The following is a 27,378-nucleotide window of genomic DNA, read 5'->3' as shown; positions in this document are numbered from 1 at the left end:
CGGCTCCGCCCCCTGTGCGCATGCTCCGCCCCCCCGCGGGCTATAAGGCGGCCGCGCCGGCCCCGCCAGACAAAGTGGCGAGCTGCGACGTGACTAACCTCCCGCGTGGGTGCTCCAGCTAGCGAGCTAGCGGCAGGCGAAGGACGGGAGCCGGGCCTCGGGGCCAGAGGAGCCCCGCTCGCCCGCCGCGTCACCCACACGCCCAGCGCCTCGAGCCGCGTGCTTAACGGTTAGTTCGGTCTCAGCCGGCGACACTCGGCGCGCAGCCCCTGGTGCCCTCGCTGTCTCAGCGGGGCGGAGGGACGCTCCGGGTGCTGGGGACGTCCGTCTCCGCGGGAGGGAGGCTTTCCGACCGCGGGCATCCCGGCCGCGGGCAGCCGCGTAGCCTCGCAGGCGCGGCGCGGGTGGAGGGGACCTTGAGGCGCCGGGCCAGCGACTCGCAGGCGCACCGCGGGCCCCCGTGGTCAGGTATCGGCGGCCGGCCCGGCTCAGGAGTCGGGTCATGCCACCTGGTGACCTTGGGGAAGCGGCTTCCCCGCTAATCTTAAGCAGGCTCCCTGAGAGATGCTTTGATCTGCGGAAAGGGGCGCCGTGGGGCCGGTTCACGTGGTGCCTCGGGACGCCGGCCTCGTCCCGCCGGGAGGTGAGGGACTTGGGCGGGAGTTGGGACTCGCGGCACGCCCGCCCAGCCTTCTTCCCTGCCAATCCCAGTCCCACCTGGTGGCTTGCGAGAGTGGTGTGAGCTGCAGTGCCCGCGGCGGAGCGAGACTGGAGGGCTCGGGGAGACTCGGCGGAGCGGACCGCCGACCCGACCCGCAGGCTCCGGAACTGCCGCGGGAGGGGGTGGGGGAGCCTTGTCGTGCAACCTGTGGCTGCGGAGGCGCCTCCGGCTCCGGGGCTTCAGACGGCCCTGTTGAGCCGGTGGGAAGGGTGGCGTTATGGATGGTCGGATGCACGCTTGTTCCACATGCATCCTTTTTTTCCTTGTGCATTTAACATTTTGTTTCTTTGTCGTGACGTGTTTGGTACAGCAAGCACGAGTTAAAAAAAAAAAAAAAACTAATTTGTAATCAGTCTAAGCCAGGACACACGTGCTACTACTAGAGTCTTGTCCTCGGGTTTCCAGTGGCAGATTATAAACTGGGTGTCTACTGATAGTAAAATGTTTACAGCCTACTTTACTATTACTGGTTTAGAAAGCTTTTGAAAATTATTTTGGTTTCGTGGGAGAGTTTGGAAGAATGTAGAAAGGAATTCGGCTGTTAGTAAACCGTGTGTATCTCAGCTACCAGTCCAGTGCGGTGAAATAGACACTGTATCTTCAAGTTTTTTAGCTAGGTGTTAAGTAATGGCCATAAGCCCAAATCTTAAACCCTGGGGTACAATTTTGCCTATGGTACAGGTTGCCATAGAAATGGTAAAGAAGTAAAGGAATCTTAAAGCCCTTAAACAGACGATGTTTTTAAATTTAAACCAAAATTGAATATACTTAAGTAATTCATTTGGGGTTGCTGGTTTTTGTTTTTGTTGGGTGTTTTTTTTTTTTTTCCTTTTCCGGTACCGGGAATGGAACTCTCAACCTCGCACTTGCCAGGCAGGCGCTGTGCCGCTGAGCTAAATCCCCAGCCCCCTCATTTGGGGTTTAAATATACACTCTTTCATCAAATTGCAGTAGCCTTGTTAAATTATGCAAGCGAATAGTCTGAAGAGCATTTTGTGAGGGTTTGGGGTTTTTTTTTTGTCTTTTTGAGTCAGGATTTCACTATGAGTTAAGGCTGGCCTTGAACTCACAGCGATCATCCTGCCTCAGCCTCCTTAGTGCTGGGATTAAGGTGTGACACTTGTGAGCTTTCTGTAGTTGAATAGATTTACAGATTTAGGTGTAAGCTTAACATAATAGACTATAACATCTTTAAACAGATTAAGAAGGAAAAAATAAAGATACCACAATAGGATGAAACTACCTGATTAGTTTTTCAATAGTTTGCATGCTTTTCCCCCTTGAATATGAAAGCATATAATAGCTGTGAAAAGAATCTTGAAAAGACCAGCTGGTTGATTCTGTTATTTTACAGAGACGGAAACTGAGGCAGGAGAGATTAAGGGACTTAATATGTGAGGTATGAAAACTTAACGATTGGGCCAGAACTCCGTCTGTTGACTACCATTTTGTCAGATTAGCACTCTTCTGAGTTTTCTCTGAAGTTATCAATGTGGATACATACTATCTTAGGCTGAAAATATTTTTTTTTTAAGAGGAATAACGTCCCAAATTCTGTCCTTCATTCCAGCTCTGTTTTCAGTTCATTTCATAATATGCTTTCCTTTAAAGGATTCTGACCCGTGTATAAATGCCTGTGCGGCTGTCTTTGTTGCATGTGAGGACTAGGAAGAGGGAACAGTCCAGAAAGTTATGAATTGTATGTATTCAGCAATTTTTTTGTGGCTGTCAGGCATTGTGAGAAACCTAAGGTTCAGCAGTGAACAAATCTCAGCACTTGCCCTCCTGGAGTTTATAGTCTAACTGGAAAACAGATACAGTATGTAGTTAGCACAAGTACTCTCCACAGACAAATATGGAGTGCTATGTGAGAACAAACACTATTGTGCAAGTGAGGGAAGACACCCAATTTAGGAGAAAAGCAATATGGGTAGACTTCTCTGAGGAAATGCTATTTAACTGAGACTTGAAGGATGAATATACTTCAAGGAGGTGGGAAGGTGAGAGAGTGAAGATGAGTGGGAAAGAGCATTTCAGACATTAATAGAGCAATACAGTCAGTGCTAGGTACAGTGCAAGAACTGAAATGACTTTGCCAAAGCTAAAGTATAAAGAGAGGAGTCACAGAGAGTGAGAAGAGATGATCTTAAGCCACTTGAAGGAATTGGAGAAGAGATGAGACAAAAATGCTTAAAAGACCACTCTTGAATCTGATTGAAAGCTGTTTAAGAATTTGAAGTGGAGCTGGAGAAGGCCTGATTAAACTTTGCATTTTAGGAACATTATTCTGTACATAATGAAGAGCCGCATAAAGGGAGGTGCTCATGGAGAGTGGTGTGAGATGAGTGTTGCAAAAGTTGGGCAGTAGTGAGAGGATGGAAGAGAAGGGGAAGCAGGATTTGATGGTAGGTCAGATACAAGAGCCTTGGAGAAGCCTTGGAGAAACTAAGGATATCACCCAGGTTTCTAGCATGAACAAGTAGAAGTTTGTCTCCACTTAACCATTGATTGTATGTCTAGACCAGGTACAAAGCTTGGAGAAAAAATTCGAAAGCGGTCCGTTCCTTTCTTCTGTTTCTGTTGGTGACATTCCTGACATCTCTTTTGTGGTGGTTTTCCTTTCTAAACAGTTTAATATGGAAATTTTCAAAACACAGAGTTGAGCAATTAATGTTTCAACTCTACCCCTAATTACTTTCTCCAATAGATATGGATTATCACACTGGATTATTATGAAGCAAATCCTAGATGCAATTTTCTTCATCTGTAAATATTTCAATATTTATTTCTGAAAGATTCTCTCTCTCTTTTTTTTTTTTTAGACAAGGTCTCACCTTGTTTAGGCTGGCCTTGAACTCATGTATCCCAGGCTGGCCTTGAACTCAGTGATCCTCCCTCCTGCCTCAGCCTCCCAAGTGCTGGGATTACAGGTGTGTGCCACCTTGCCCAGGTGAAAAATACCACTCTTAAGAAAATCTTAATCACAATATCATTATCCTACCTTCAAAAATTAACATCACCGAGCTGGGCATGGTGGCGCACACTTGTAATTAATTCCAGCACCCACAGGCTGAAGTAGGATTATCGCAAGTTCAAGGCCAGCCTGGACTATATAGTTATTTGGACAGCAAGATTCTGTCTCAAAAAAACGAACAAACAAAAAAATCAACATCACCAAGTATTTAGTCTCTCTTCAGATTTTCATAACTTTATATTTCTGTTTTTAAGTTGTTTTAAAATAATTGGTTGGTTTGATTTGGGATCCAAACAAGGTCATTGCATCTGGTTGGTATCTTTCTTAAATCGTATAATCTAAAGATTTGTCCTTTCTCTGTTGTTTTTATTATAATTTATTTGTTGAAAGAAACAGGTCATTCTTCCTCTAATTCATTCCAGATTTTCATGGATGTGTCTTTCTGGTACAGGTTTTTTGCTTTTTGCAGTACTGGAGATTGAACATAGGCCCTTCACACTACATCCCCAGCCCTCTTTACAAATTCTTTTATTTTGAGGTAGGTTTTCACTTAGTTGCTAAGTTGGCCACACTGGGCTCAAATTTGCAATCCCCCTGCCTCAGCCCCCCAGACTTCTGGGATTACAGGTATATACGACCATGCCCAGCTCCTGTGACACAGTTTTAACATGTCCAAGTTTATCCCTTGTATTACTTGTAAATTGGTAGCTAGATTGGCTGAAGTTTGATTCCTGGTATGAGTCTGGGAGGAAAAGGCAAGGATAATTCATAGGAAGTAATGTGTACTTCCATCAGGAGATGTGATGTTTGGTTGTTTTCTCTGTTACGTTAACAGTTTATTCCATCATTTCACTGTGGTTTCATATGGCAGTAATTTAACTGGGCCTTTAATTATACCATTCTTTTCTTAACCTATTAGCTACAATATGTCTATAAAGAGAAATACAGTTTTAATAGGAAGGGTAAAGTTTGTTTTCAGTGTATGATTGAGACATTTTTGGAAGAAATTTCAATATATCGATGCACATCTTTACAAGTTATTTCAAGTTGTCAAAAAGGTTTTAGTACTTAGTGTTAACATTTCAAATCAAATGGCTTTATTTGAACATTTCAAAATTATGCTTTTAAACCACTGTGGTGGCAAAAGCCTGTACTCCTGAGGCAGCAGGATCACTGAGTTCAAGGCCAGCCTGGGCTGTGTAGTGAGCTCAAGGCCAGCCTGAACTACACAGCGAGACCCTATCTCACACAAAAAAATAAAAAATTATGCTTTTTAATTGATAGGGTTTCATTTGATCTTCTCAGCTCTTTTTTCTTTTTTTTTCTTTTCTTTTCTTTTTTGTCTTTTTGAGACAGGGTCTCGCTATGCAGTTCAGATTGACCTTGAGCCCAATTAAATCACTTTGTAGCCCAGGCTGGTCTCAACTCACAATGATTCTCCTGCCTCAGCCTCCCAAGTGCTGGGATTACAGGCGTGCACCACCACACCCGGATCTCGGCTCTTTTTTGAGAGTTTATCTGTTCCGACAACTTTCGGGGAGTACCTGATAAAAGCACTGCCAAATCTAAATCTGGTTTTAACTAGATTTCAGATTTTAAATTTGAGGGCCGAGGCTGACAACTCTTCTTGCCATGTGCTTTTCCAATTACTTCCTAAGTAATTTGCTAGGTCACTTAAAGCTATCTTTATCTAGTCTCAACTCCTCCTCAGCCCTTACACCTAGTCTTTTCTTGTGGTGATGCCACCATTTTTCCAGGTAATCATGCTTAATACCTGTGAGTCACGTGGGCGTGGTGGTGCATGCCTGTAATCCCAGCTACTTGGAAAGCTGAGGCAGGGAGATAACAAATTCAAGACCAGCCTGGCAATACAGTGAGACCCTGTTTCAAAAAATAAAAGGCTGGGGATGTAGCTCATACCGATGTGTGCTAGGTAGGATGCTTGCCTATCTAGCATACATAAAGCCCTGGTTCAATCCACAGTCTCAAAAATAATAAACCTCTTGAGTCATCTTAATACAACCCCTACTGGACGCCTTCCCCTTCATTTTTATTATCACTGCCTAGTCTATAGGGTGCTGCTGTAATTAGCACAGTGGCCTTTTACCTTCTATCATTGTCACTCTCCTTTCTACTCTGTCCTATATTGTGCTGCCAGTTCCTCATCATGTCATTTCTCTAATCAAAAACTCTTGTACAACTTCCTGGTGCCTACCAAGTTATTTGTCTGAATAGAATTAACTTTTAAGTATGTTGCTCTTAAGTTATCATTTTAGGTAATGTATGTTGTACTTTAATTCACCCTAACAAATTGACATTTTCTTTCATGGCATTCTTCCCTATATTTTTGGTGAGGGTGGAGGGCCATAGATTTTACAGTGGATCTGTATGGGACAAAGAGTACTAAGATGACGCATTTGAGCCCTAGCCCTACACTGCAGAGTAGGGATTAAAACAGCAATAACAACCTTCTTATGGAAATGGAGGTTAGTTTTCTGGGGTCACAGTACCATAATGATAGGATGAGTTCACATCCACCACAACAGTGACATTAGTTGCAAAGGCTGAGCCATTGAAGGGTGCCACCTTGTTGCAAAGGGATCTGCTTCTTTTAGTTGTCCACACTGCCTTATATTGCTCATCACAACTCTCAACATGGTTGAATTTGGTTTGATTACAACTTGTGTGAAGAAGAAAGTGCTCAAAATGTACTAGTATGGTAAATTGCATGAAGTGTGTTTGTGTTTTTGTGGTGTTGAGGATTGAGCCCAAGGCTTTGTGCAGTGCAGTTCTTTTTGGTCTTTTGAGACAAGGTTTTGCTAGGTAGCCCAGGCTGGCCTCAAAACTTGTGATCCTCCAACCTCAGCCTCCCAGGTGCTTGGGTTACATGTGTGTGCCACCACACCATGCTGCAGCCCAAATCTTCTGAAGATTATTGAATGAATAAAAGACTAATGGTACTGTTCTGTTGGGTTAGACTATTTTGGAGAATAACGGGGCCTTTTGTAACTTGGCTTATTGAGTTTTGAGAACCAAAGCTGTTTTTACTTTATTAATTTTGTCTTCTGTTTTCTTATCAGGGGTCTGCCGATTGGTCCCTCAAGGAGTGTGGAGGTCAGGAGGTCTGTAAACTTGTTTGGGAAAAAATTTGTCTTTTCATTAACCTTTAGCTAAAATTTGGAATTTATTTTACTATGAATGTAGGCGCAAACTGTAGTTGAATTAGCAGTATCTGTTACTTTGTTACCAGTAGAAATCTTGTACTTTATAATGTACAGTTTTGTATTTTTAGCTATCTTTGAAATGTTTAAGCTCATCAGTACTTCAGAATAACTGTAGTAATTATACCCACTGCTAGGTCTTTGTTATTGCTTATAAGTACCTTATTGTATCCAATTGAAATATTTTGCATTTTATTTTATGCATTTAAAAATGTGATTCTGACAAGTGTTCATAGATTTTACCAAAATGCCGAAGAAATCTGGCATCAAAGAGGCTCAGAATCTCAGCCTGTAATTTCTTTACTATTGTTGCTATGTGAGTGAGGTTGAATGGGACCAGTGATGCAGCACATCAGCCTGACCATCATGTCACAGGTTAAGTGAATTCTTAGGCCGGGGCTTCCATGTACTGATTGCCATGACTCCTGTCTTCACAAAGTGTTTGTGTATATGCTAAGGTAAAATGATTTTCATAAACTTAGGCAGAATAATTTTTGTTTCCAAAGAAGTTCTCTTTTAAGTCCCGTAAGTTCAATGAAACAGTGTCTTCATTGAATTGGGATTTTCTTGCTCTGTTTTGAGTGTATTCACATGAACAAATGTACTTGATGTCGCTTCAGATTTTGCCTTACAGTTCATTGTTATTGTATGCCTTTACTTTGTTCAATGGCAAGAACCCCTGAAGAGGTCAGTGAACCTTAAGTTTAAAATTCTTATCTCTGCAGATTAGAAATGCACTTCCTGCCGGGCAAGGTAGTGCATGCCTGTAATCTTAGCACTCACTCCTAGCACTTGGGAGAGTGGCGCAGGAGGATCGCCATGAGTTTGAGGCCAGCCTAGACTGCATAGTGAGTTCAAGGCCAACCTGAAGTACACAGGGAGACCCTGTCTCAAAAAAACCAAAAGAGAAAAAATAAAGAAAGAAAAGAGTCAAATGTGCTTCTTACTTCAGTCTGTTGTGAGTCTGTAATAATATTTATGCTGTCACTTAGAAATCTACTCAGTAGAATAGAAGGAAAAGGGAGTACTTTAACAATTATTATTATTATTCAGGAAAATAAAATACTCATTTGGAAATTGAGTATTTCTAATAAAAGATCTATTTATTTAGGTTTTTTCAGTTTTTTTGAGACAGGATCTTGTTATGTAGCTTAGGCTGGCCTTAAACTCATGGTGATCCTCCTGCCTCAGCCTCCTGAGTGCTTGGATTGCAGGCATCATTCTGCCACCATGCCCAACAAGAACTGGTAGTTATATTAAAGACACCATAGTCTAAGATTTACATTGCCAGCAATTAAAAAGAATATTTAACTGTAGTATATTTTGAAACAGTAATGCTAACATTTGATACATCTTTAGTGTCTCTGAAAAGGTTTTTTTTTGTCCTAAAAAGGCTTTGCAAGAACTAGGCCTCGTGGCTTAGCACTTGGAAGGCTGAGGCACAAGGATTGCCGTGAGTTTGAGGCCCCTTGGGCTACATAGTGAGTTTAGGGCCAGCCTGAAGTACATAGCGAGACTTTGTCCCCAAAAAACAAACAGAACATGTAACATAAGGAAGGTAGAATGACAGGTAAATTTTATTTTCTATTCACACATGTATATCTTCTAATTTTCCTTATAAAGAACACATATGACTTATCTTTTAAAACTTGGCTACTTTATACTTATTATAAAGTAGTACATGTACATTTGAACAAGTCAGAAAACAGGCATATGCAGAGGATATTCTCTTCTACCTTTCAGCTTCCAGCATTGTACCTTTTTTTTTTTGGCTACCAGGAATTGAACTCAGAACCTTGTACTTGCCAGGCAGGTACTTGTGCCACCAAGCTATATCCCTGGCCTCAATTACATTAGCCAGTTGTTTGGTTTTTTGTTTTTTGGTTTTTTTTCTTTTGGTCTTTTTAAGACAGGGTCTCGCTATGTAGTTCAGGCTGGCCTCGAGCTCACTTTGTAGCCCAGGCTGGTCTCGAACTCACAATGATACTCCTGCCTCAGCCTCCTGAGTGCTGAGATTGCAGGCATGCGCCACCACGCCTGGCAAATCAGCCAGTTTTTACCGCTTCCTGGAGAAAGATTTTTTTGGGTTTGCTTTTGTTTTTGTTTATTTTTGTTACCAGGAATTGAACTCACGACTTTGCGCTTGTAAAGCTCAGGCGCTGTGCCGCTGAGCTGTATCCCCACCCCTTTAACATTTTATGTATACTCTTCAGCCATGATTAAGATTCCCTGGAATCTAAGCTTCATGAGGGCTGGGATTATAATCTGTCTTATCACTTGTATTCCAAGCACTCAAATTCTGTTGAGATTTGATTTTGTTTTGTGTTAAGACACAGTCTTGCTCTGTAGTCCAGGCTGGCTTTGCACTCACTGTGTAGTCTAGTCTGGCCTCACACTTGTGGCAATCCTCCTGCTTCAGCCTCCCAAGTGCTGGCCTTGCAGGTATGTGCCACTATGCCTGGCCTCAAATTCTGTTGCATGAAATACAGAAAGTTTGTGCGTTCCTGGTATGCTTGTAAAAAATGATTATATAGTTCTGTAATGGGTAATTTTTAAAAATCTTAATTGCAGAAACATGCAATTTGTTAAATGAAATATTGATGCACTCTTAGTTAACACAGTACACACCATTGTGTAGCACTCCCTCCTTGCCCAGGTGCTGGGCGTCAAAGCCAGGGCTTCATGCTTGTTAGGCAGGCACTCTACCGCCAAGCTGTGTACACCCAGCCCCTTCGTTCTTTATTACATTTATGAAAACTAACCCTTGTTCTTTGGGGTTGTAAGGCTCATAAACTGATGTCTTAGTTTCAAATGGCCAAGAAATGCAGTGTTCCATTTAGGAAGTTGTCACAGAGAAGATTAGAGAATGAATCTGCTATTAGAAAACCTACTTTCCACTTTGGATGATCTATTTAATGAAATATTAATTGAAGTCACAGCCAAAATTTGTCATTTACTTAACACTCATTGAAATTCACTTCCCTAGCTTTATTCAATGTGTAGAAAATGTTGCTGATTAGGTAGAGTAGTTACTACTGGAAGTCCTGTAAGAAAACTTAGGTTTTACTGTTTCACCATGTGTCAGAAGTTTTCATTATGCATGTCATTTCGTGATAGCACTTAGTTCCACTCTCTGGAAATCATTCTCAAGGCTATTTTTATGTTCATAGGGCTCCAAGTTACTTGCAACTTTGGTGTTCCTACTTTTCCAAAAATTTTAGTGCTGAGGCTTTGCTCAGTTGAGCAAAATGTAGCTGGACTTGTATTTAGCAAAGATCCTCTAGAGAAAATCATCTGCAAGGTAGTCAGTTGTTGTGCTTACGCAATTTATACATAAAACTACACTGGGATATTAATTGTTCATGCCAGAGAAATACACTTAAACTTTTATTTTCTGTCTTATTTTAGGTAGTAAAAGGTCCTTGAGCTCTAAAACACATACTCCACTCTTAATCATGTGACTTATTCACTGGAAACAGAGCAGACTTTTTCTAGATCACAGTAGAAATTAGGACAGTTACAAATGTTAGGTTTTATCTGGTTTGTGGTGCTTTGGATGCTCCTGAGAGGTACACATTGTGAGCTTTCTTATTGGGAAAAAGTGAGCAAATTCCTAGTTTGGGGTAGAAAATGCTAAGAAAAATATATATGGTATTTAGAACTATCAGGAAATGTGAAGAAGACTGTAGGGAATAAATAATTTAAAGGACTCTCAAGAAATTGTTCTTACCTGAAATGGAATTATTACTTTTTTTTAACTGACTAATAGGTTGGATATCTTAAAATTATTTCAAATGCGGCTATATATAACATTTTTATTGAAGTATAAAATATAGTTTAAATAGGATTTAAATGACATAACAATAAAAAATAATACATTCCAAGTTTCTTACCACCCTTTCCTATGTGTACTGTCAGCTTTTTTCTGTACTTAATGTGTACCTGTTATATATTAGAATTCACTGAGTGCTTTATACAATGTTGCCTGACACCCTGATTCTGATTCAGTGGAATGCACTAAGATGATATGCAATCTAAATAAATCAGTAGGTATCAATATAGTCAGTTTTGTGATCAAATAGGGGGTAATGGTTTAAAACAACAGCCATTCTCAAATTGTGGCTTTTCTGCCTCTTCAAGGGCCCCACAGAGTTGGGCCCTTACCATCCTCCTTGTAACTGGTCATTGAGAAATTCTCACCGTTTTTGATGCAGCAGTATTCACAATTATCTAAAAAGCCTAATATGCACTATTCATACAGTATTATTTGTCCTTCTGGGTGTGGTATTCTTCAAGCTCATCAATATTGTCACAAACGGCAGGATTTCCTTCTGTCTTAAAATGTAAAACACAAAGCATGGGAGTCCAGGCATCTTTTTGAGATCTAGATTTCAGAAGTATCACTGCTAGATCAGATGGTAATTGTATTTTTAAATTTTTTAGGAATCTCCAGATTTTTTTCCCTATTGTGTATACACCAATTTATATTCCCACAAACTATATACAAAATCCCCCCCTCCCCCGCCTTTTTCCCATCCCCAGATCCCTTTTTTTTAGAGACATGGTCTCAGTAAGTTCCTCAGCCTGGCTTCAAAGTTGCTATCCTTTTGCCTCAGCCTCACTAGTTGCAAGGATTATAAGCATATGCCTCCACACCTACCTCATCTTCTATTTATTGGTAGAATAGTCTGATCCTGTAGACATATAAAAACATCCCTAGGGATTGTTAACTAAACTGTTGACATTTTTAGGAAGTGTGAAAATGAGTTAAAAGGAAAAGTCAACTTTTATGTATTCTGAAGAACAGACTTAAAATCTGAAAGCATTCTGTGTAACAAGTTGTTAATTTCTTTTAGAATAAAGATAGTGTGTTTTACTTCTTATCGGATAGGGTTTCCCTTGATTGATTGAAGAGGCACACAGACAATTGAAAGTTTACAGACACAGATTTACACTTTTCTGTACTAGGCATAAAACCCCACCACTGAGCTATATCCCCAACTCTTTATTTTGAGACAGGGATTCATTAAGCTGCCCAGGCTGGGCTCAAAGTTGCTATATTTCTCCAGGCATATACCACCATGCCTAGCCTTTTTAAGATTCTTTATATTCCATTTAATCAGAATCATGGATTTCATAATTACCAAATGTTTAGTTCATCAGGTCCACTGGTTATATTTCTACTATTTTGGTTTTTCACTCTATTTAGGTTAATAATAGAAAAGAAGATGAGATTTATTAGTCTTTAAATCTTGGAGATTAACTAGGTGGAGGTGGTTTTGTAAATCTTGAAGTTGGATTAGGGTCAGCTATAAAGAGGAGGTTAGCTTTCTAGCACCAATAGCTTCAGCAAATCAGCCTTCTAATTTGAATATTTCTGTGTGAATTTGAAACCTAAAACTAGTTTACAATTACAGTAATGAGGGGTTTTTGTTTGCTTGTTTTGTGTGTGGGTTTTTTTTGGTTTTTTTTTGTTTTTTTTTTTGTTTGTTTTATGGTCTTTTTAAGACAGGGTCTCGCTAGGGTCTCAGGCTGGGGTCTCGCTAGGGTCTCAGACTGGCTCTGAGCTCACTTTGTAGCCCAGGCTGGTCTCAGGCTCGCAACAATCCTCCAGCCACAGCCTCCCTAGTGCTGGGATTACAGGCATGTGCCACCACCATGCCCAGCTTTTTTTTTGATTATTGATTTTAAGTACACTCTGCCTCTTCTACATTCACACAAATTGTCATTTTAGGAAGTGACAGTGGCTTTAGTTTACATTTTTTGAAGACAGTACACTTGATCTTAACCAAAAAGCTAAGAAGCAATTGTTGGCGGACTGTATAGAGAACATGCTGAGTACTGTTTCCAAGAAGAGCTTCTGTAGTAGTGCTTTTCTTCTCGAGTGAGTGGCCAGACGTGAGAGGTGGGCAGTATGGACCACAGCTTTAGCTTTCTACTTTAGTTTGGTACATTAATTTATGAGAGTTGTAGAAAAGGAGAGATTTCAGGAAGTTGTTTCTTCTTACCACTATCATTACCAAGAAAAGTTAGAGTTATTGTTTCCTGTTATCCTTGGCAAGGCAGATAGATGAGCTTTTCTCATCACCCAATCACCCTCTTTTTAATCTCCCATCATTTTAAGGCAGTAATAGCTAATCTGATAGACTACTGTATACACTGTAAGGATTAAAAGTTTGAACTGTTAGTGAACTTCAGCATACAAAGAATGTATATGCTCCCTTTTTTCAACATTTCTCTGAGGGAGGAAAGAAAGAAAACATTTCTCTGAATACTGGGCAAATGGCCTACTCTAATAATTTACTTGTTGAATGACCCCTTCTGTTGGTAGCTGAGATTTAGCAGTTTAAAAGGAAATAATATGCTTAATAATGGTATTACTGACTTTTTTTCTATTATTGTTTTTCCAGTTAGAACTAACAAGAGCAGCCAGTTGTTGAATGGTGGCAGAACTATATTGATTCTGTTTCTGGTTTTTGAAATGTTCTTTTTTTCAAAATTAGTTTTGATATTCTTATTTCTTAGATTTTTTAGTATTCTTAGAGCTTATTGAAGTTATAAATCTAATTACAACACAGTAGAATGAGGCATTAACTTGATGAGACAAGTCTTAGTGACTAAAAATTAGAACTGCTTTAATTGGGACAAATCATAGCTGGCAGCTAAGCTCAAAGTTTAATCACGTCTAGCACGTATTAGTTGTTCCAGTCAGGGCTTGATGTGTTGAACAGCCCTACTGCCTGTGTGGGGGTATTATTTTGTGTATGTGGATTATTTTTATTCTTTGAAAAATTTCAAGTTCTCTTTTCATGCTTAGATGAAGGAAAACTCAGAAAATTAATGCTTAGAACAGTCCTCCATAACATAATCTTAGACTCCAGGCTGTTTCCGTTAGCGGGGTTGAGATGTTAAATAGCTTTTTATTATATTCAGTCTAATAGTTTAGGAAACCTTAATTTGTAGTTTGTTTGTTTGTTTGTTTTTTCCCCTACATAAGCCATAGATGAAATGCCCTGAAACAAAAGCCTTTAGTCATTACTAGAGTATATGTATATATTTTGAGACTGGGGGGATCTCGCTGTATACTTTAGGCTGGGCTCAAAACTCATGATCATCCTCTTGCCTTAGCCTCCCAAGTGCAGCCTACAGGCATGTGCTACCATACCTGGCTACACTGTTACATTTTTAAGGGAATTAGTTTCCAGATTCTTCTATTCAGATAGGACTTCAACTAAAAATTATCTTTTATGCCTGAAGTCTTCTATTTCTCCTTTTCCTAATTGCTTTATCCAAAGGTTTTCCTTCCCCACATTATAAATAAAAGATACATTTCTCACTTATTTCTTACTGTAGTCCATGGCTTCATGGAATAGAAATTTCTAGGGCCCCAAAAGAAGGAAAAATTCAGTTCTAGAGAGAATCCTATGACAAACCCAGCAAGAGGTTAGATCAGAAATGTTGGAGGGGGAATGACTGTTCCATATGGACCGTAAACTCCTGCCTTCTCTATTAGAATTCTAAGTAAGAGTCAATATTAGAAAAATGAGATGGTTATTACAGGGATGTGTATCAACACTTTAATTTCTTCTTTAATTTTATTTTAAAGGAAAGAACACACACACTATAAAAACAAAATTCCAAAATGATATAATACATTGCATATTGTTATCATTAAATTAGTTATTCAGAAAGGTTTGTGCTAATATTGTTTGGACAGTTAAATGCTGATATCTTATACTCTGTACAACATGTTAATTTCAATTAAAAGGCAGTGTAATTTTGTTTGGCAGAAATCTGTTTTATTTGAATGGCTTGAAAACGAGGGTTGAAGGCCAGGGAGATAGCTCAGTGGCACAGTACTTGCCTAGCAAGCGCAAGGTCCTGAGTTCAATTCCTGGTACCAAAAAAAAAAAAGAAAATGAGGATTGTCTACTTAGATTATTTGGTGTGGGTATTGGCCATAAATTGAATTGATTAAATATTTACTGTGAGACAACCAGAAGTCATACAGAACAAAGTACAGAGAAACAAAAGAATGTAAAACATAAAAGAGTAAGAAAATAGATACCACATCCAATTGGAATCTCAGGGGAGTGGAAAGAGAGATGAGGGACAAAGAAATATTTGTAGACATAGTAGCTGGGAATTTTTGAAAATTGAAGAGAAGTCTGTTTTTGTCAGTGTGATTATGTTGTATGAGCTATATTTTGTCAATAGTTGCTATTTAGGATTTTTTGGTTTTGTTTTTGAGACAGGGACTTGCTATGTAGCCCAGGCTGGCTTTGAACTCATGGTGATACTCCTCCCTCAGCCTCCCAAGTGCTGGGGTTACAGGTGTGCACTACCAAGCCTGTTTTAGGAGTCTTTAAAATTGAGTTTCCTCTGATATGTGGGTTTGTCAAGTCTGTAATATCCTTAGCCTCAACCTTTGAAAATAATCTCCTCTTCACTGTTCTCTTTTCCTATCATACTGTTAGATAAATGTCAGATTCTTCCATTCTAAAACCTTCAATTTGGACTAATTATTTCTATTTAAGTTGGTTGTCTTTTTATTTCATTAAATTTAAAATTTTTTAACTGAATCATAATTGTATGCATTTATAGAGTGCAGTGTGTTATTTAAATACATGTATACAGTTGTGATCACATTAGAGTAATTAGCATACTTATCACTGCAAACTTTTCTTTGTGGTAAAACATTCTGCAACATATTTGATTAATTTCTTTAAACCTATACTCCAAGTATACTGATTATCTATCTATCTGGGTCCAATCTGCTAATTGATTTATTCTTAATTTAATTGACTGTACTTTTTATTTGTAGGAGTTCTGTTTCAGATGGACTTGTCTGTTATTGTATCTTGGTTTTTTTTCTTAGTGTTTTCTTTAATGCTTTATTTTAAAACTTTTAGTCATTTAAACATTCATTTTGCAGTATCTATAGTTTTTGAGTGTCTAATCTGACTTTATATTGGCATTACTTTTCTACTCAAGTTTGGTTGATTTTGTTTGTTTGTTTGTTACCTTTTTTTGAGACAGAATCCCAGGTAGTTCAGGCTGTCCTTGAATTCACAGTTTAGCTCAGGATGGTCTTGAATTTACAACAGTCTTCCGGCCTCAGCCTCTTGATGCTGGGATCACAGGCATGTGCCACCATTCCTGGCTTCAAGGTTGACTGATTCTTTTTATTGATACGTGTTTTGTTTTGTTTTATTTTTTGTCTTTTTGAGACAGGGTCTCACTGTGCAGTTCAGGCTGACCTTCAGCTCACTTTGTAGCCCAGGCTGGCCTCGAACTCACAAAGATCCTCTTGCCTCAGCCTCCCAAGTGCTGGGATTACAGGCATGCTCCACCACGCCCGGCTTGATACATGTTTGTTGCAGCACATAATAATTACATTCTTTGTCAGATTCTTCAGTCTCAGTGAAGAGGAGACTGTTTTCAAAGGTTGAGGCTAATCATTGAGTTGGTACAGACAGGTTGATTGATTTTTTTTTTTTTTCATTAATTCTTGATGTGTTCTTAAATTTTAGATTGTGAGTTTATGTTTGGCAACCTTTGTGGGAAATCTTTGCTAGGAAAAATCAAATACTCTCTAGTATATCTCTGGAAGAACAACAAAGGCTTCTCACAGACAGTGCCCTGCGAAGCATGAACTCACAAGAAGCCTGCAGTTGTGGATACTCAGAAGAAAATTTTTGTCTCCTCTTCATCCTCCTTTGGTTCTTTCTTCTTATCTTGCAAAGAAGAAAAATGTGTTCATCTTGTCGTTGTTTCTTTGTTGCCCCTGTACCATGAAACAGGTTTTGTCCTCACTGTCACTATCCTTGGACATTTTCTTCTTCTTTTGATCGGGTTTATTGAGATATAAAATTTAGCATTTTCCCCCCAGTGTTAGGAATCATGTCCAGGGTCTTGTGCATGGTAGATAAACATGCTACTGTAGAGGTATACTCAGTCAACAATTTCAGCAAAGTTTTTTAGATGCTAGAGATTAAACTCGGGCTTTTCGCATGCTAGGCAAGTGCTCTTCCATTCAGTTAAATCTCCAGCCAGCAATTTTAAATGTAGAATTTAGTGAGTAGTACCACAATCATGATAATAGAGCATTTTCACCTTCCCTAAAGTTCTCTGATGCTCTTTTGCTGTTAGCCTGCTCTCCCCAACCTCTGGTAGTTAGTAATCCATTCTTTTCTCTGGCCTTCCTTCCCTTTCTGTGTTGTATTATTTTCTTTTGTTGTGTTGTATTTTGTGGGTTTTTTTTTTTTTTTTTGCAGTACCAGGGATCGAACTCAGGACCTTGCACTTGCCAGGCAGGAGCTTATGCCACTGAGCTATATCCCCAGCTCCAGTTGTGTTGTATTTTGTTTTAGGACTTCTGGGGATTGAACCCTTATAGACATGTGCTGAGTATGAGTAAAAACAACTTATTTCTTTCCAATCTTAATGGTTTTTTCTTTCTTTTTCTTGCCTGTGTGCACTGTCTTGAACTTGTAGTACAAGGTTGAGTACAAGTGGTGACTACATCCTTGCTTTTAAGGAAACTTCCCATATGGGGCTATCTTCAGAGAGGTTGGAGGTAAAGTGTTTAGGAGTTGACTACTGTCTCTGTGAAGCTAGGGTTTGGTTTAGACTGAAGAACATGGTAGTCAAGAATGAGCTTGTCATCTCTCACTTTGTTTATTGCTGAAATATAATTAGACTGGAGGCATGAAATGGACATACTGTCATACAAGATGAGTCATACTGGGGTGGAAGTTGCAGAGTGTGCAGATCAGTGATAAAGCTCTTGCTCGAGGTCTTGGGTTCAATCCCCAGCATTGCAAAAAATTAATTAGCTAAGTGCAGTGGTGCACATCTGTAACCCCAGCTACTTGGGAGACTGAGGCAGGAAGGAGACTCAGAATTTCAAGGCCATCCCAGGCAACTTAGCAAGATCTTGTCTCTAAAATAAATAAAAGTAAAAATAAATGTAAAAAGGGGCTGGGGATATAGTTAAGTACCACATTAATTAATTAATTAATTTATTTATTTATTTATTAATAAAAGGAGTCCTTAGAAAACAAGTCAGCAACTATCACCAAATGTCTACTTCCAGTTGCCTGTCGCTTAACCTAATGAGAAGTTTTAATTTTCTAGCAATGTTATTCATTACTACAGGGTGATTTCAAGAAAAGGAATAATCTTTGCTTTATGGCTATTGTCTTTTGACATTGTAATTTATGGTTTTAACTGTATCAACTAGCTGTTGTTTAGAAGTTTGTCTTGTCATAGGTTAGGGGATAAATATCTTGAGTCAAAGCAACTAGATGAAAAACTTTTCTGAGGTAATTTCAGCACATCTGATGAAAATCTTGTGTGTTCAGAAAGACCTCTTTTAGAAATTGATACATAACTATCAAGTACCCACTTCCTTTTTTTTTCTTATGACCATTAAGCTACACCCCTAGTGTCTCATGTACTTTAAGTCAGCCATAAATAATACAGAAAGTAAGTTTTGAAGAGTACGTTTGGGGCAAGGGGAAAATTTTATAAAGGCTATGTTATCACATTTAATTATCTACAGTAATATGAGAAATTATATTAACTCCTAGGACATAGACTTTTCTGAAGTACAAAGGGTATGTTTTTCAAAAAGGTTCATTTCCGTTACTGTTTCTTAAGTGACAAGAAGCTGTTTTCCATCAAACTACAAAGAATCATGAGCAATACCATGACTCAGGCCTTTTCTAATTGGTATAGAAGGTCATATCTACTGGACAAGGAACGTTGAAAAATAGGTGAGGTCTGGAAGACTCCTGAGCACAGGAACTTCTGTCCCAGTGGAGTAGGGTCAACCACCCTCTAGGCATGTTGGTATGACCCCCAGCCCAGAGGCTCATCAGCAACCTGGCAGCTCATCACATCTCCTGTACAAGAGTTTTTTCCCTCTTTTTTTTTTTTTTTTTTTGAGATAGGGTCTCGCTATGCAGTTCAGGCTGGCTTCGATCTCACAATGATCCTCCTGCCTCAGCCTCCCAAGTGCTGGGATTACAGGCGTGCGCCACCACACCCGGCTCTGTACAAGACTTTTTATAAAGCTGAATTTCTAATCATCACTGAAGTTCTGTGGGTGGTGCTGAAAGTTCCTAGAGGGTAGCAGGTAGTTTTAATCAGGGATGAAGACCAAAAACATGTATTATTACACAAAATGGTTTTGTGAGAATGTTTTACTGTTAATTTATTATTTTAACTTTATGTCCTTCAGATACTTGGATTTGAGCTGCATTTTGGAATTCATCTGTACCTAAAATGCCAGTGGCCGTTGGAGGACCAGTTGGATATACACCCCCAGATGGAGGCTGGGGGTGGGCAGTGGTAGTTGGAGCTTTTATTTCTATTGGCTTCTCTTACGCATTTCCCAAATCCATTACTGTCTTCTTTAAAGAAATTGAGGAGATATTCGGTGCTACCACCAGTGAAGTGTCATGGATCTCCTCCATCATGTTGGCAGTCATGTATGGTGGAGGTAAGTAGCCATTAAGGCCTACTCTTCTAATTTTCATTAAGCAGCCACAGTCCCAGTATTAGGTAATGGTGTCATTGTTATCATCGTTGTTGTTGTTTTAATGTCTTATTCAGTTAGATGTTTTGAAATGTTATTTCTTGAAGTACATACTGTATTCAGGGTCACATTTTTCATTCCTGATAACAATGACACTTGATGTATTTGTTCCACTATGATTTTCTGAATCAAAAATGAGAAATTATAAAAACTTACGATTTTTCTTCAATTCAACTATCATTGAGCTTTAAAAGCTCTCATAAAAACAGTGTGTCCACAACTGGGTATTTTTGTTTTTTACCTGACTCTTGAAATACAAGCACGCACATAGGTTTCTCCCATCCAAGCACTACGGGCCTGACCCTGCGTAGTTCCCGAGATCAGCCGAGATCGGGCGCGGTCAGGGTGGTGTGGCCACAGACTGATTTCTGATGTTGGAAGAATTAAATCAGACTAAGCTGAATAGCACAGTTCAGAGTCTCAGGTAAAATATTTTAATGGTGTTAGAAATTAAAGAATTGGATAGAATTTTCCTTTGTTCTTTGTAATTTTTGTGTGTTCTAAAAGCATTTCAGCTGAGTTTTGCTGGGTGTGGTGGTACATGCCTATAATCCCAGCACTGGGGAGGCTGAGCCAGGAAGATCACTGTGAGTTCAAGGCCAGCCTAAGCTACATAGTGAGGTGATCCTATCTCAAAAAACAAACAAACAAACAAACAAACTTGAGTTTTATCATTTCTTCCCCTTCTGTTTTCTTTGTGAAGGCTGTGTAGAGAGTAAATTACTTACTTAGCATCATTTAAAATGTTATTTGCTTCACCTTGAAACTTTAGACCACAATTAAACATGTAAAAGTTAAACCTACCATAATACTTAAAATAAGTAATTGTGTAATTGGCAGGAATTCCAAAGCCAAGTGCTTTTGTTTACTAGGATTGACAGTGTCTTGTGTTGCCTTCTTTAGACAAGCTTCTGCTTCTGGTAACCTTGTTTTTGATAGCAATTTAATACCTCCCTAATATAAAAACAATTATATATTTCCACTGCACATAACTTAGCCCTAAACAGCTAAGCTGGTAGCAGACTCAGCCAGCCCCATGAATATATTCAGCACTACATGTGAGAGACAGTACTGACTCTGATCTTTTCTTTTGAGAAGTTTGTAATTCTTTTGAGATAATAAAAGCTCTTGAAACAGGAATATATACTTGAAATCATAATTTATTTAAACATATAATTAAATTGTGCAGAAGAACAAGTAACAACTGCTTTGGAGAAAGATAAACTAGGTGGTTAGAAACAGGAGTGGGAAATATCTGTGTCTTTTTGTGCCTTTTGCATCTTGAACATAGGACTTTTTTGCCTGTTAAATGCGTTTTTAAAGAACCTGAGTGCTAAGTTGTAGTACTTACCTTTTAGAAATAAACACAGACTTTAGGACATTATCTTAGATTTCTGAGAGCCAACCCTTTTACAGGCTTTGAATTTCAGTCTGCCAGGGTGTCTAATCAGATTTTGATGATGATGGCTTGAGGAAATAGGTATGCTCTCCAGAGGTGCTCCAGGTCCCTAAGTCAGCTTAAGCTGAACACCAACCAGAGGTTTACTTGTTGCAATTCTGAGCTGCGAAGGGCTAGGGAGCCACTTGGCGTTTTGTAGCAAAAGTAAATGATGTCAGTTGTGCTCATTGCACATGACACTTTCCTTTGGGGAAACAGCTCCTTCTTTGTCCTCACCCATTTAGTAAAATAATTGGCACATTTCTCTGAGTTTGTGTTATAATAGTCCTATAAACTGCTCTTTCTATTTTTAATGATGGCTAATTAGGGCCATCTTTCATGAAATACTAAAAGACAAATTGCCTATCATGAGCTTTGCGACAGAGTTTTTATAAAATGGGTTACTTTGTTTCTGGCTTTTTAAGTAATATGTCCCCTAAGAATTTAAATCACTTTTACAACTGTCATAATCCTTTAACTTACATACTTAGGCTGTGTTCTGAATAGCAGTATGTTTTGAGCTGTGAGTGATTTTCGTTTTCTTTTTACTGCTTTGGGTTAGAGACACATACTGATGGTTGTTAGAATGCAAATATATTTTGGGAGAGATCTTAGTTACCTACTTTGTGTTTGTTTTTCCTTTTGCATAAAAATCTAAAAGCACATATTTTCAGTTCCATGATGTTCACCTGAGTACTCCTGGCTTGGAATTTCATTAGAAATGCTGTAAAATTTATGTCATGAACTTACACCTCACGGAGTAACTAGTGTGATGGTGTTGGTTTTTATAATTCTGACCATATAAAATCTTATGACTAATTTATATGGAAATACTTTATAAATATTCATTCAATATTCAGTTCTTCTTTTGCAAGCTGTAAATTCAAGTTATTTTCAAATCATCTGTTACCTAACTTTTCCTAGTGAAAAAATGTTCTAGTGAAAACCTGTTCCTCCTCGAGGGCACTTTTTTTTTTTTTTTTTTGGTTAAAGCTGCCTGTCATAATGCAGAAGGGAAAACAGGCTACCCTGGGCCTCTTTTGTAAGGACACTGACTCCATTCATGAGGCTTAAAGGTCCTGCTTCTTTCTTTTGGCCCCTGGAATCGAACTTGAGGCCTTGCACTTGCCAGGCAGGCACTGTACCACTGAGCTACATCCCCGGCCTCAAGGGCCTGCTTGTAAACACTATTCCTTTAGGGGTTATGTTTCAACAGAGGCTAAGGAGAGACCAATATTCAGGCCATAGCAGTGATTCAGAAGGTAGCTGTGAAATTGCTTCATGTACATCTTCAGCTAAGTCTTTTTGGCAGCTAGTTTCTGATTCTACCCTTCAAAGAGAGTCTTCTAGAACATGGGATAATCAGAAGCTTTGACTTCTTACGTACTTATTGAATACCTATATAGAACTACAAAGTGAGACTGGTCTTGAAATCACTATGTAGTCCAGGCTAGTCTCAAGTTTACAGTGATCCTCCTGCCTCAGCCTCCCATGCGCTAGGACTACAGGTGTGCATCACCACGCCCAATTTGAACCCGTTTATATTATTATCTGACTTAATTTCTTGCAAGCATTTTTTCCCAGTATTGCTACCATGAAACATAGTAGTGTAAGAATGGCCAAGTAATCTGAAAGGTTTAATCAGTTTAATACCTAAGACATGTAGATGTAACTGGGCAGGATTATTGTTCAGTTTTTTGCTTTTTAATGGAAATGACCTACTTGCAAAGCTCCTTAAGCTTGGAAAAAAAGGATTATTTTTGTCTTTTAAAATAAAAGTACTAGCCGGGTGCGGTGGTGCACACCTGTAATCCCAGCACTAGGAGGATCCTTGCGAGTTTAAGATGAGCCTGGGCTACAAAGTAAGCTCAAGGCCAGCCTGGACTACTCAGTAAGACCTGTCTAAAAAAAAAAAAGCTTTAAAGTCAGAAATTTATTCAGATGTGTTCATACATCTCATCATACCAGTGTGGTTGTCCAAAAATTAAAACAGAACAGACTGGGCCGGGGATATAACTCAGTGGCCTAAGTGCCTGCCTGGCCAGTGCAAGGTCCTAATTTCAATTTCCGGTACCAAAAAAAAAAAAAACAGAAGAAAAGTAAAAACAGAGCAGACTTATTAAATATGTTGTGCATATCTTAGATATATCAGATGTCCTGTGAACATCTATTATCAAGGTATTTCCAGTTGTCCTACTTTAAGAGAGAAAGATTAACCAGGGATTGGAGCCTTATAGTTTAGTAAAATTCCATCCACTATTTCTAGATATAAGACAGGCACAATTAATGATGTTGGAACATCTTTATTTTTCAGTACACAAAAAACTATAGAAAGCAATATTCTTTTCATTGCCTGTTGTTTATCTTAGAGGACTTGTCATATATTGTCAGTCATGCCTTATGTGGATGTGAGGGAGTAAGTCTCCTTTGTACTGCTAAATGTATTTACCTTCTCCTAGGACCTATCAGCAGTGTTCTGGTGAATAAATACGGCAGTCGCCCAGTCATGATCATTGGCGGCTGCTTGTCAGGCTGTGGCTTGATCGCAGCTTCTTTCTGTAAGACTGTACAGGAACTGTACTTGTGTATTGGAGTCATCGGAGGTGAGTTGCTACTAATTTTTCTTCCCCAAGTGTAGCTTTATTGCTTTGTTTTTCACCTACATTTAGCTTTCAGATCTTTTTAAATTAAATTCATGCTGGGTGTGGTGGTGCACGCTTGTAATCCCAGCACTCAGGAGGCTGAGGCAGGAGGATCATTGTGAGTTCGAGGCCAGCCTGGGCTACAAAGTGAGCTTAAGTCCAGCCTGAACTGCATAGCGAGACCCTGTCTCAAAAAGACCAAAATAAATAAATAAATAAATAAAATAAATTCATTCTTTAATGAAATGATTTATCACTTTGAAAAGCTAAGGATAAAACAGTACTAGAAAGCAAACTTCTAAAGAAATTTCTGTTTTAGAATAGGTGCTTATTGTTCTTTGAATGAATCAAAAGAAATGATCTCTTGTCCTAAAAATCAGCTGTGGTAGTAGATAAAGTATATGTGGCAACTTGTAGAAGGGTGTAAGGTAGTGAGCTACTGACGAGTATAATGAGTGAAGATTACTCGTAATCTCACAGCCCGAAGACTGTCACTACTGGCATTCTCGTGTGTGTCCTTCCATACTTTTTCTGTGCATGTGACTAACCATCTTTCAGAACAAAACCAAGAATCAAGCTTTATATGTTTGGTCACTTTTTTTTTTAATTCAACAGAAACTTCTGATAAATGACAAATGTATTTAATCTTTGTTATTTCATTAAATAGATACATTACCTTTCTGTATGTCTCAAATTTTTTCTTCTTCACAGAAGTGTTGTGTTCCTGTTTTAAATATTAGGAAACAGTCCCGAAAGGGTTCACAGATCTGAAATTATATAACCAGTAAATAGTGATGCTGAGGTTTGAGCCCATAAGTCTGTTTCAGAGCACACACTTTAAAGTTATTATGCACTATGTTGTCTAATAATGAGGATTTTTGTGTCCTTTCCGTTACCTATACCTCTTACTTTTGTTATCTAATTACTATGATATGTGTCTGGCATTTATTACAGTATGTGGGCCTTCCCCCTCCCTCCTAGGTCTTGGACTTGCCTTCAACTTGAATCCAGCTCTGACCATGATTGGCAAGTATTTCTACAAGAAGCGACCATTGGCCAATGGACTGGCCATGGCAGGCAGCCCTGTGTTCCTCTCTACGCTGGCCCCCATCAATCAGGCTTTCTTCGGTATCTTTGGCTGGAGAGGAAGCTTCCTAATTCTTGGGGGCCTCCTCCTAAACTGCTGTGTAGCTGGATCCCTGATGCGACCAATAGGGCCCAAGCCAGCCACGACAGGAAAGATTCACGCTAAAGAAGCTGGAAAATCCGATGCAATGCAAGATGCTGGTGATGCAAATACAGATCTCATTGGAGGAAACCCCAAAGAGGAAAAGCTGTCGTTCTTCCAAAAAATTAATAAATTCCTGGACTTGTCCCTGTTTGCCCACAGAGGCTTTTTGTTATACCTCTCTGGAAATGTGATCATGTTTTTTGGACTCTTTACACCTTTGGTCTTTCTTAGTAATTATGGCAAGAGCAAACATTATACTAGTGAGAAGTCTGCCTTCCTCCTGTCCATTCTAGCCTTTGTTGACATGGTAGCCAGACCTTCTATGGGACTTGTGGCCAACACGAAGTGGATACGACCTCGAGTGCAGTATTTCTTTGCTGCTTCTGTTGTTGCAAATGGAGTGTGTCATTTGCTAGCACCTTTATCCACCAGCACTTACTCTGGGTTCTGTGTCTATGCTGGATTCTTCGGATTTGCCTTTGGGTGGCTCAGCTCCGTGTTATTCGAAACCCTGATGGATCTTGTTGGACCCCAGAGGTTCTCCAGTGCTGTGGGATTGGTGACCATTGTGGAATGCTGTCCTGTCCTCCTGGGGCCACCAATGTTAGGTATAGTATGTCTTCCTGCTCTGTGGCTCTGTTATAAAATAGTCCTGTCATTCAAGGTTGGCACACGGTAGAAAGCAGGGAATACTGAGCTGTTGGGTGGCAAAGGGCAAGCCTTACTCTGTATCCTGGTGCTCATGTAATGCTCGGCACGGCAAAATAGCTGGAATCCTCCAGAATATAATTAAATTGAACCATTAAGCTGTGTGAGGGGGGAGATTAGATCTCATTATAAAACTAATTTTCTGGTCATAAAATTAACATGCTAATTATAAAAAAGCAACTTCATCTTTAAAATACTGGAGATATCATTTTAGTAGTCAATTTTACTTTGGTAGTAATAGTATAATAGTAGCTATCGTGTAAACTCACAGTGTGCTAGTGACCTAACAATTGTATTTATCCCATTGCATCTCACAAGGCTGTGAGACAGAACTGTTTTAACCACCTCCCTCCCTTTCATAAATGAAGAAATAGTGGTTTAAAAGGTAGAGTACACCAGGTGTTGTGACACACACCTATAATCCCAGCACTAGGGAGGCTGAGGCAGGAGGACCGTTGTGAGTTCAAGACCAGCCTGGGCTACAAAGTGAGCTCAAGGCCAGCCTGAACTGCATAGGGGCTGGGGATATAGTTAAATGGCATAAGTGCCGGCCTGGCAAGCACAAGGTCCTGAGTTCGATTCCCAGTACCAAAAAAAAAAAAATTTAAAAAAAGACTAAATAAATAAGTATTGAACCTAACCATTGAATTCTTACATCTATGCAAAGAGGGTAATAGTACAATCTGCCTGTTCTAAGGACTAGGAACTTAGAATAGTGGCAGAGTATTGCTTTGAAGTATATAGCATAGGCAGGTGTCCACAGCACACTCTTTGGGAAATGCTGATAAAGAGCAGTGGCCTTGGTAACTAGAACAGCTTTATGGCCTTGGACCAGACTCCTGGACCTCTTTTGAGCAACAGTTTTTTCCATTATGTATTAGGAAAGCTGAGTATAAGTAAGTGATCTTTGGATCTTTCCTAATTCAAATTTGCCAAGAGTTGATTGTCTTCAGGTTGTTAAGAATATCAGAATATCCAAGTCCATCCAAAAATCAGAAAATATAGAAGATAAGATACTTTAGCACTTTCTTTTTTTAAATGTTGATTTGTCTGGACTCTGAAAATTAGATTAACATCTTTCTGAGATTTTTCAAAGTTGTTTTTCAAAGATTTCTCATAGTTGTTCATTTTTGCTTTTAAAACATCTTTTAGGTCGTCTCAATGATATATATGGAGACTACAAATACACATACTGGGCATGTGGCGTAATCCTAATTATCTCAGGTGTCTATCTCTTCATTGGTATGGGCATCAATTACCGACTTCTGGCAAAAGAAGAAAAAGCAGAGGAGAAGCAGAAAAATGAAGGTAAAGAGGAAGAAACCCGTATAGATGTTGATGAGAAGCCAAAAGAAATAACTAAAGCAGCAGCATCTCCAGAGCAGAGAGGCACAGGAGACCCCAAAGAAGAAGAGAGTCCACTCTGAATCTGTGGGGCCGAAGGGTGAATGGAAGAGGTCATGACCCAAGTCTTCTGAAAATACGTGACTCTCCCGTAGTCTACCGCGGTGCTCAATGCAGACAGTGGACATTTATGAGGAAAACTTACCAGGTGTTCATTGATGGAATTTTTGTTTCACTCCTTACCAATAGCCTGAATTTAAAATACCATACTCTTCGGGGAGGGAGTGGTTGGCAAAGAATGTGGGAAAGAAATAGGGTTTTTTGTTTTGTTTTGTTTTGTTTTGTTTTAATCTTAGCTTTTAACAGCGTCATGAAAATTATATTATGTGCCTTAAGTTTTAGTCTTTAGAACTCTTTAGAGAGCCTTAACTTTTTAAACCCATTCTGCTGAATTCTGTTTTTTAAGTGTCAGATTAAAAGGAAAATAACAACTAA

The 27,378-nt window shown here is 39.3% G+C and overlaps 1 protein-coding gene across 3 annotated transcripts; it reads left to right on the top strand.

Moving 5' to 3' along the window:
- Positions 1–22: 22 nt before the first annotated feature.
- On the top strand, positions 23–27,378 carry Slc16a1 (solute carrier family 16 (monocarboxylate transporter), member 1). Of its 3 annotated transcripts, none has more exons than XM_005388972.2 (6): positions 23–229; positions 6,776–6,817; positions 19,164–19,424; positions 23,418–23,561; positions 24,582–25,439; positions 26,692–27,378. In XM_005388972.2, the coding sequence occupies exons 3-6, from the start codon at positions 19,208–19,210 to the stop codon at positions 26,964–26,966; spliced, it is 1,494 nt and encodes a 497-aa protein (XP_005389029.1). In that variant the 5' UTR covers positions 23–229; positions 6,776–6,817; positions 19,164–19,207; the 3' UTR covers positions 26,967–27,378. The 3 variants fall into 3 exon arrangements, with proteins under 3 accessions (XP_005389029.1, XP_005389032.1, XP_005389030.1); XM_005388973.2 differs by lacking the exon at positions 23–229 and adding an exon at positions 560–643; XM_005388975.2 differs by lacking the exon at positions 6,776–6,817.

Source organism: Chinchilla lanigera, unplaced genomic scaffold (genome assembly GCF_000276665.1).
Source record: "Chinchilla lanigera isolate Chin_1 unplaced genomic scaffold, ChiLan1.0 scaffold00034, whole genome shotgun sequence".
NCBI lineage: Eukaryota > Metazoa > Chordata > Mammalia > Rodentia > Chinchillidae > Chinchilla > Chinchilla lanigera.
Note: the sequence above shows the minus strand (reverse complement) of the source record. Positions and strands in the feature narration are given on the sequence as shown.

Coding starts and splice junctions, on each gene's coding strand:
- Slc16a1 (XM_005388975.2), top strand. CDS start 19,208: ATGCCAGTGGCCGTTGGAGGACCAGTTGGATATACACCCCCAGATGGA. Junction 19,425..23,417: donor GGCAGTCATGTATGGTGGAG/GTAAGTAGCCAT, acceptor ACCTTCTCCTAG/GACCTATCAGCAGTGTTCTG. Junction 23,562..24,581: donor GTGTATTGGAGTCATCGGAG/GTGAGTTGCTAC, acceptor CCTCCCTCCTAG/GTCTTGGACTTGCCTTCAAC.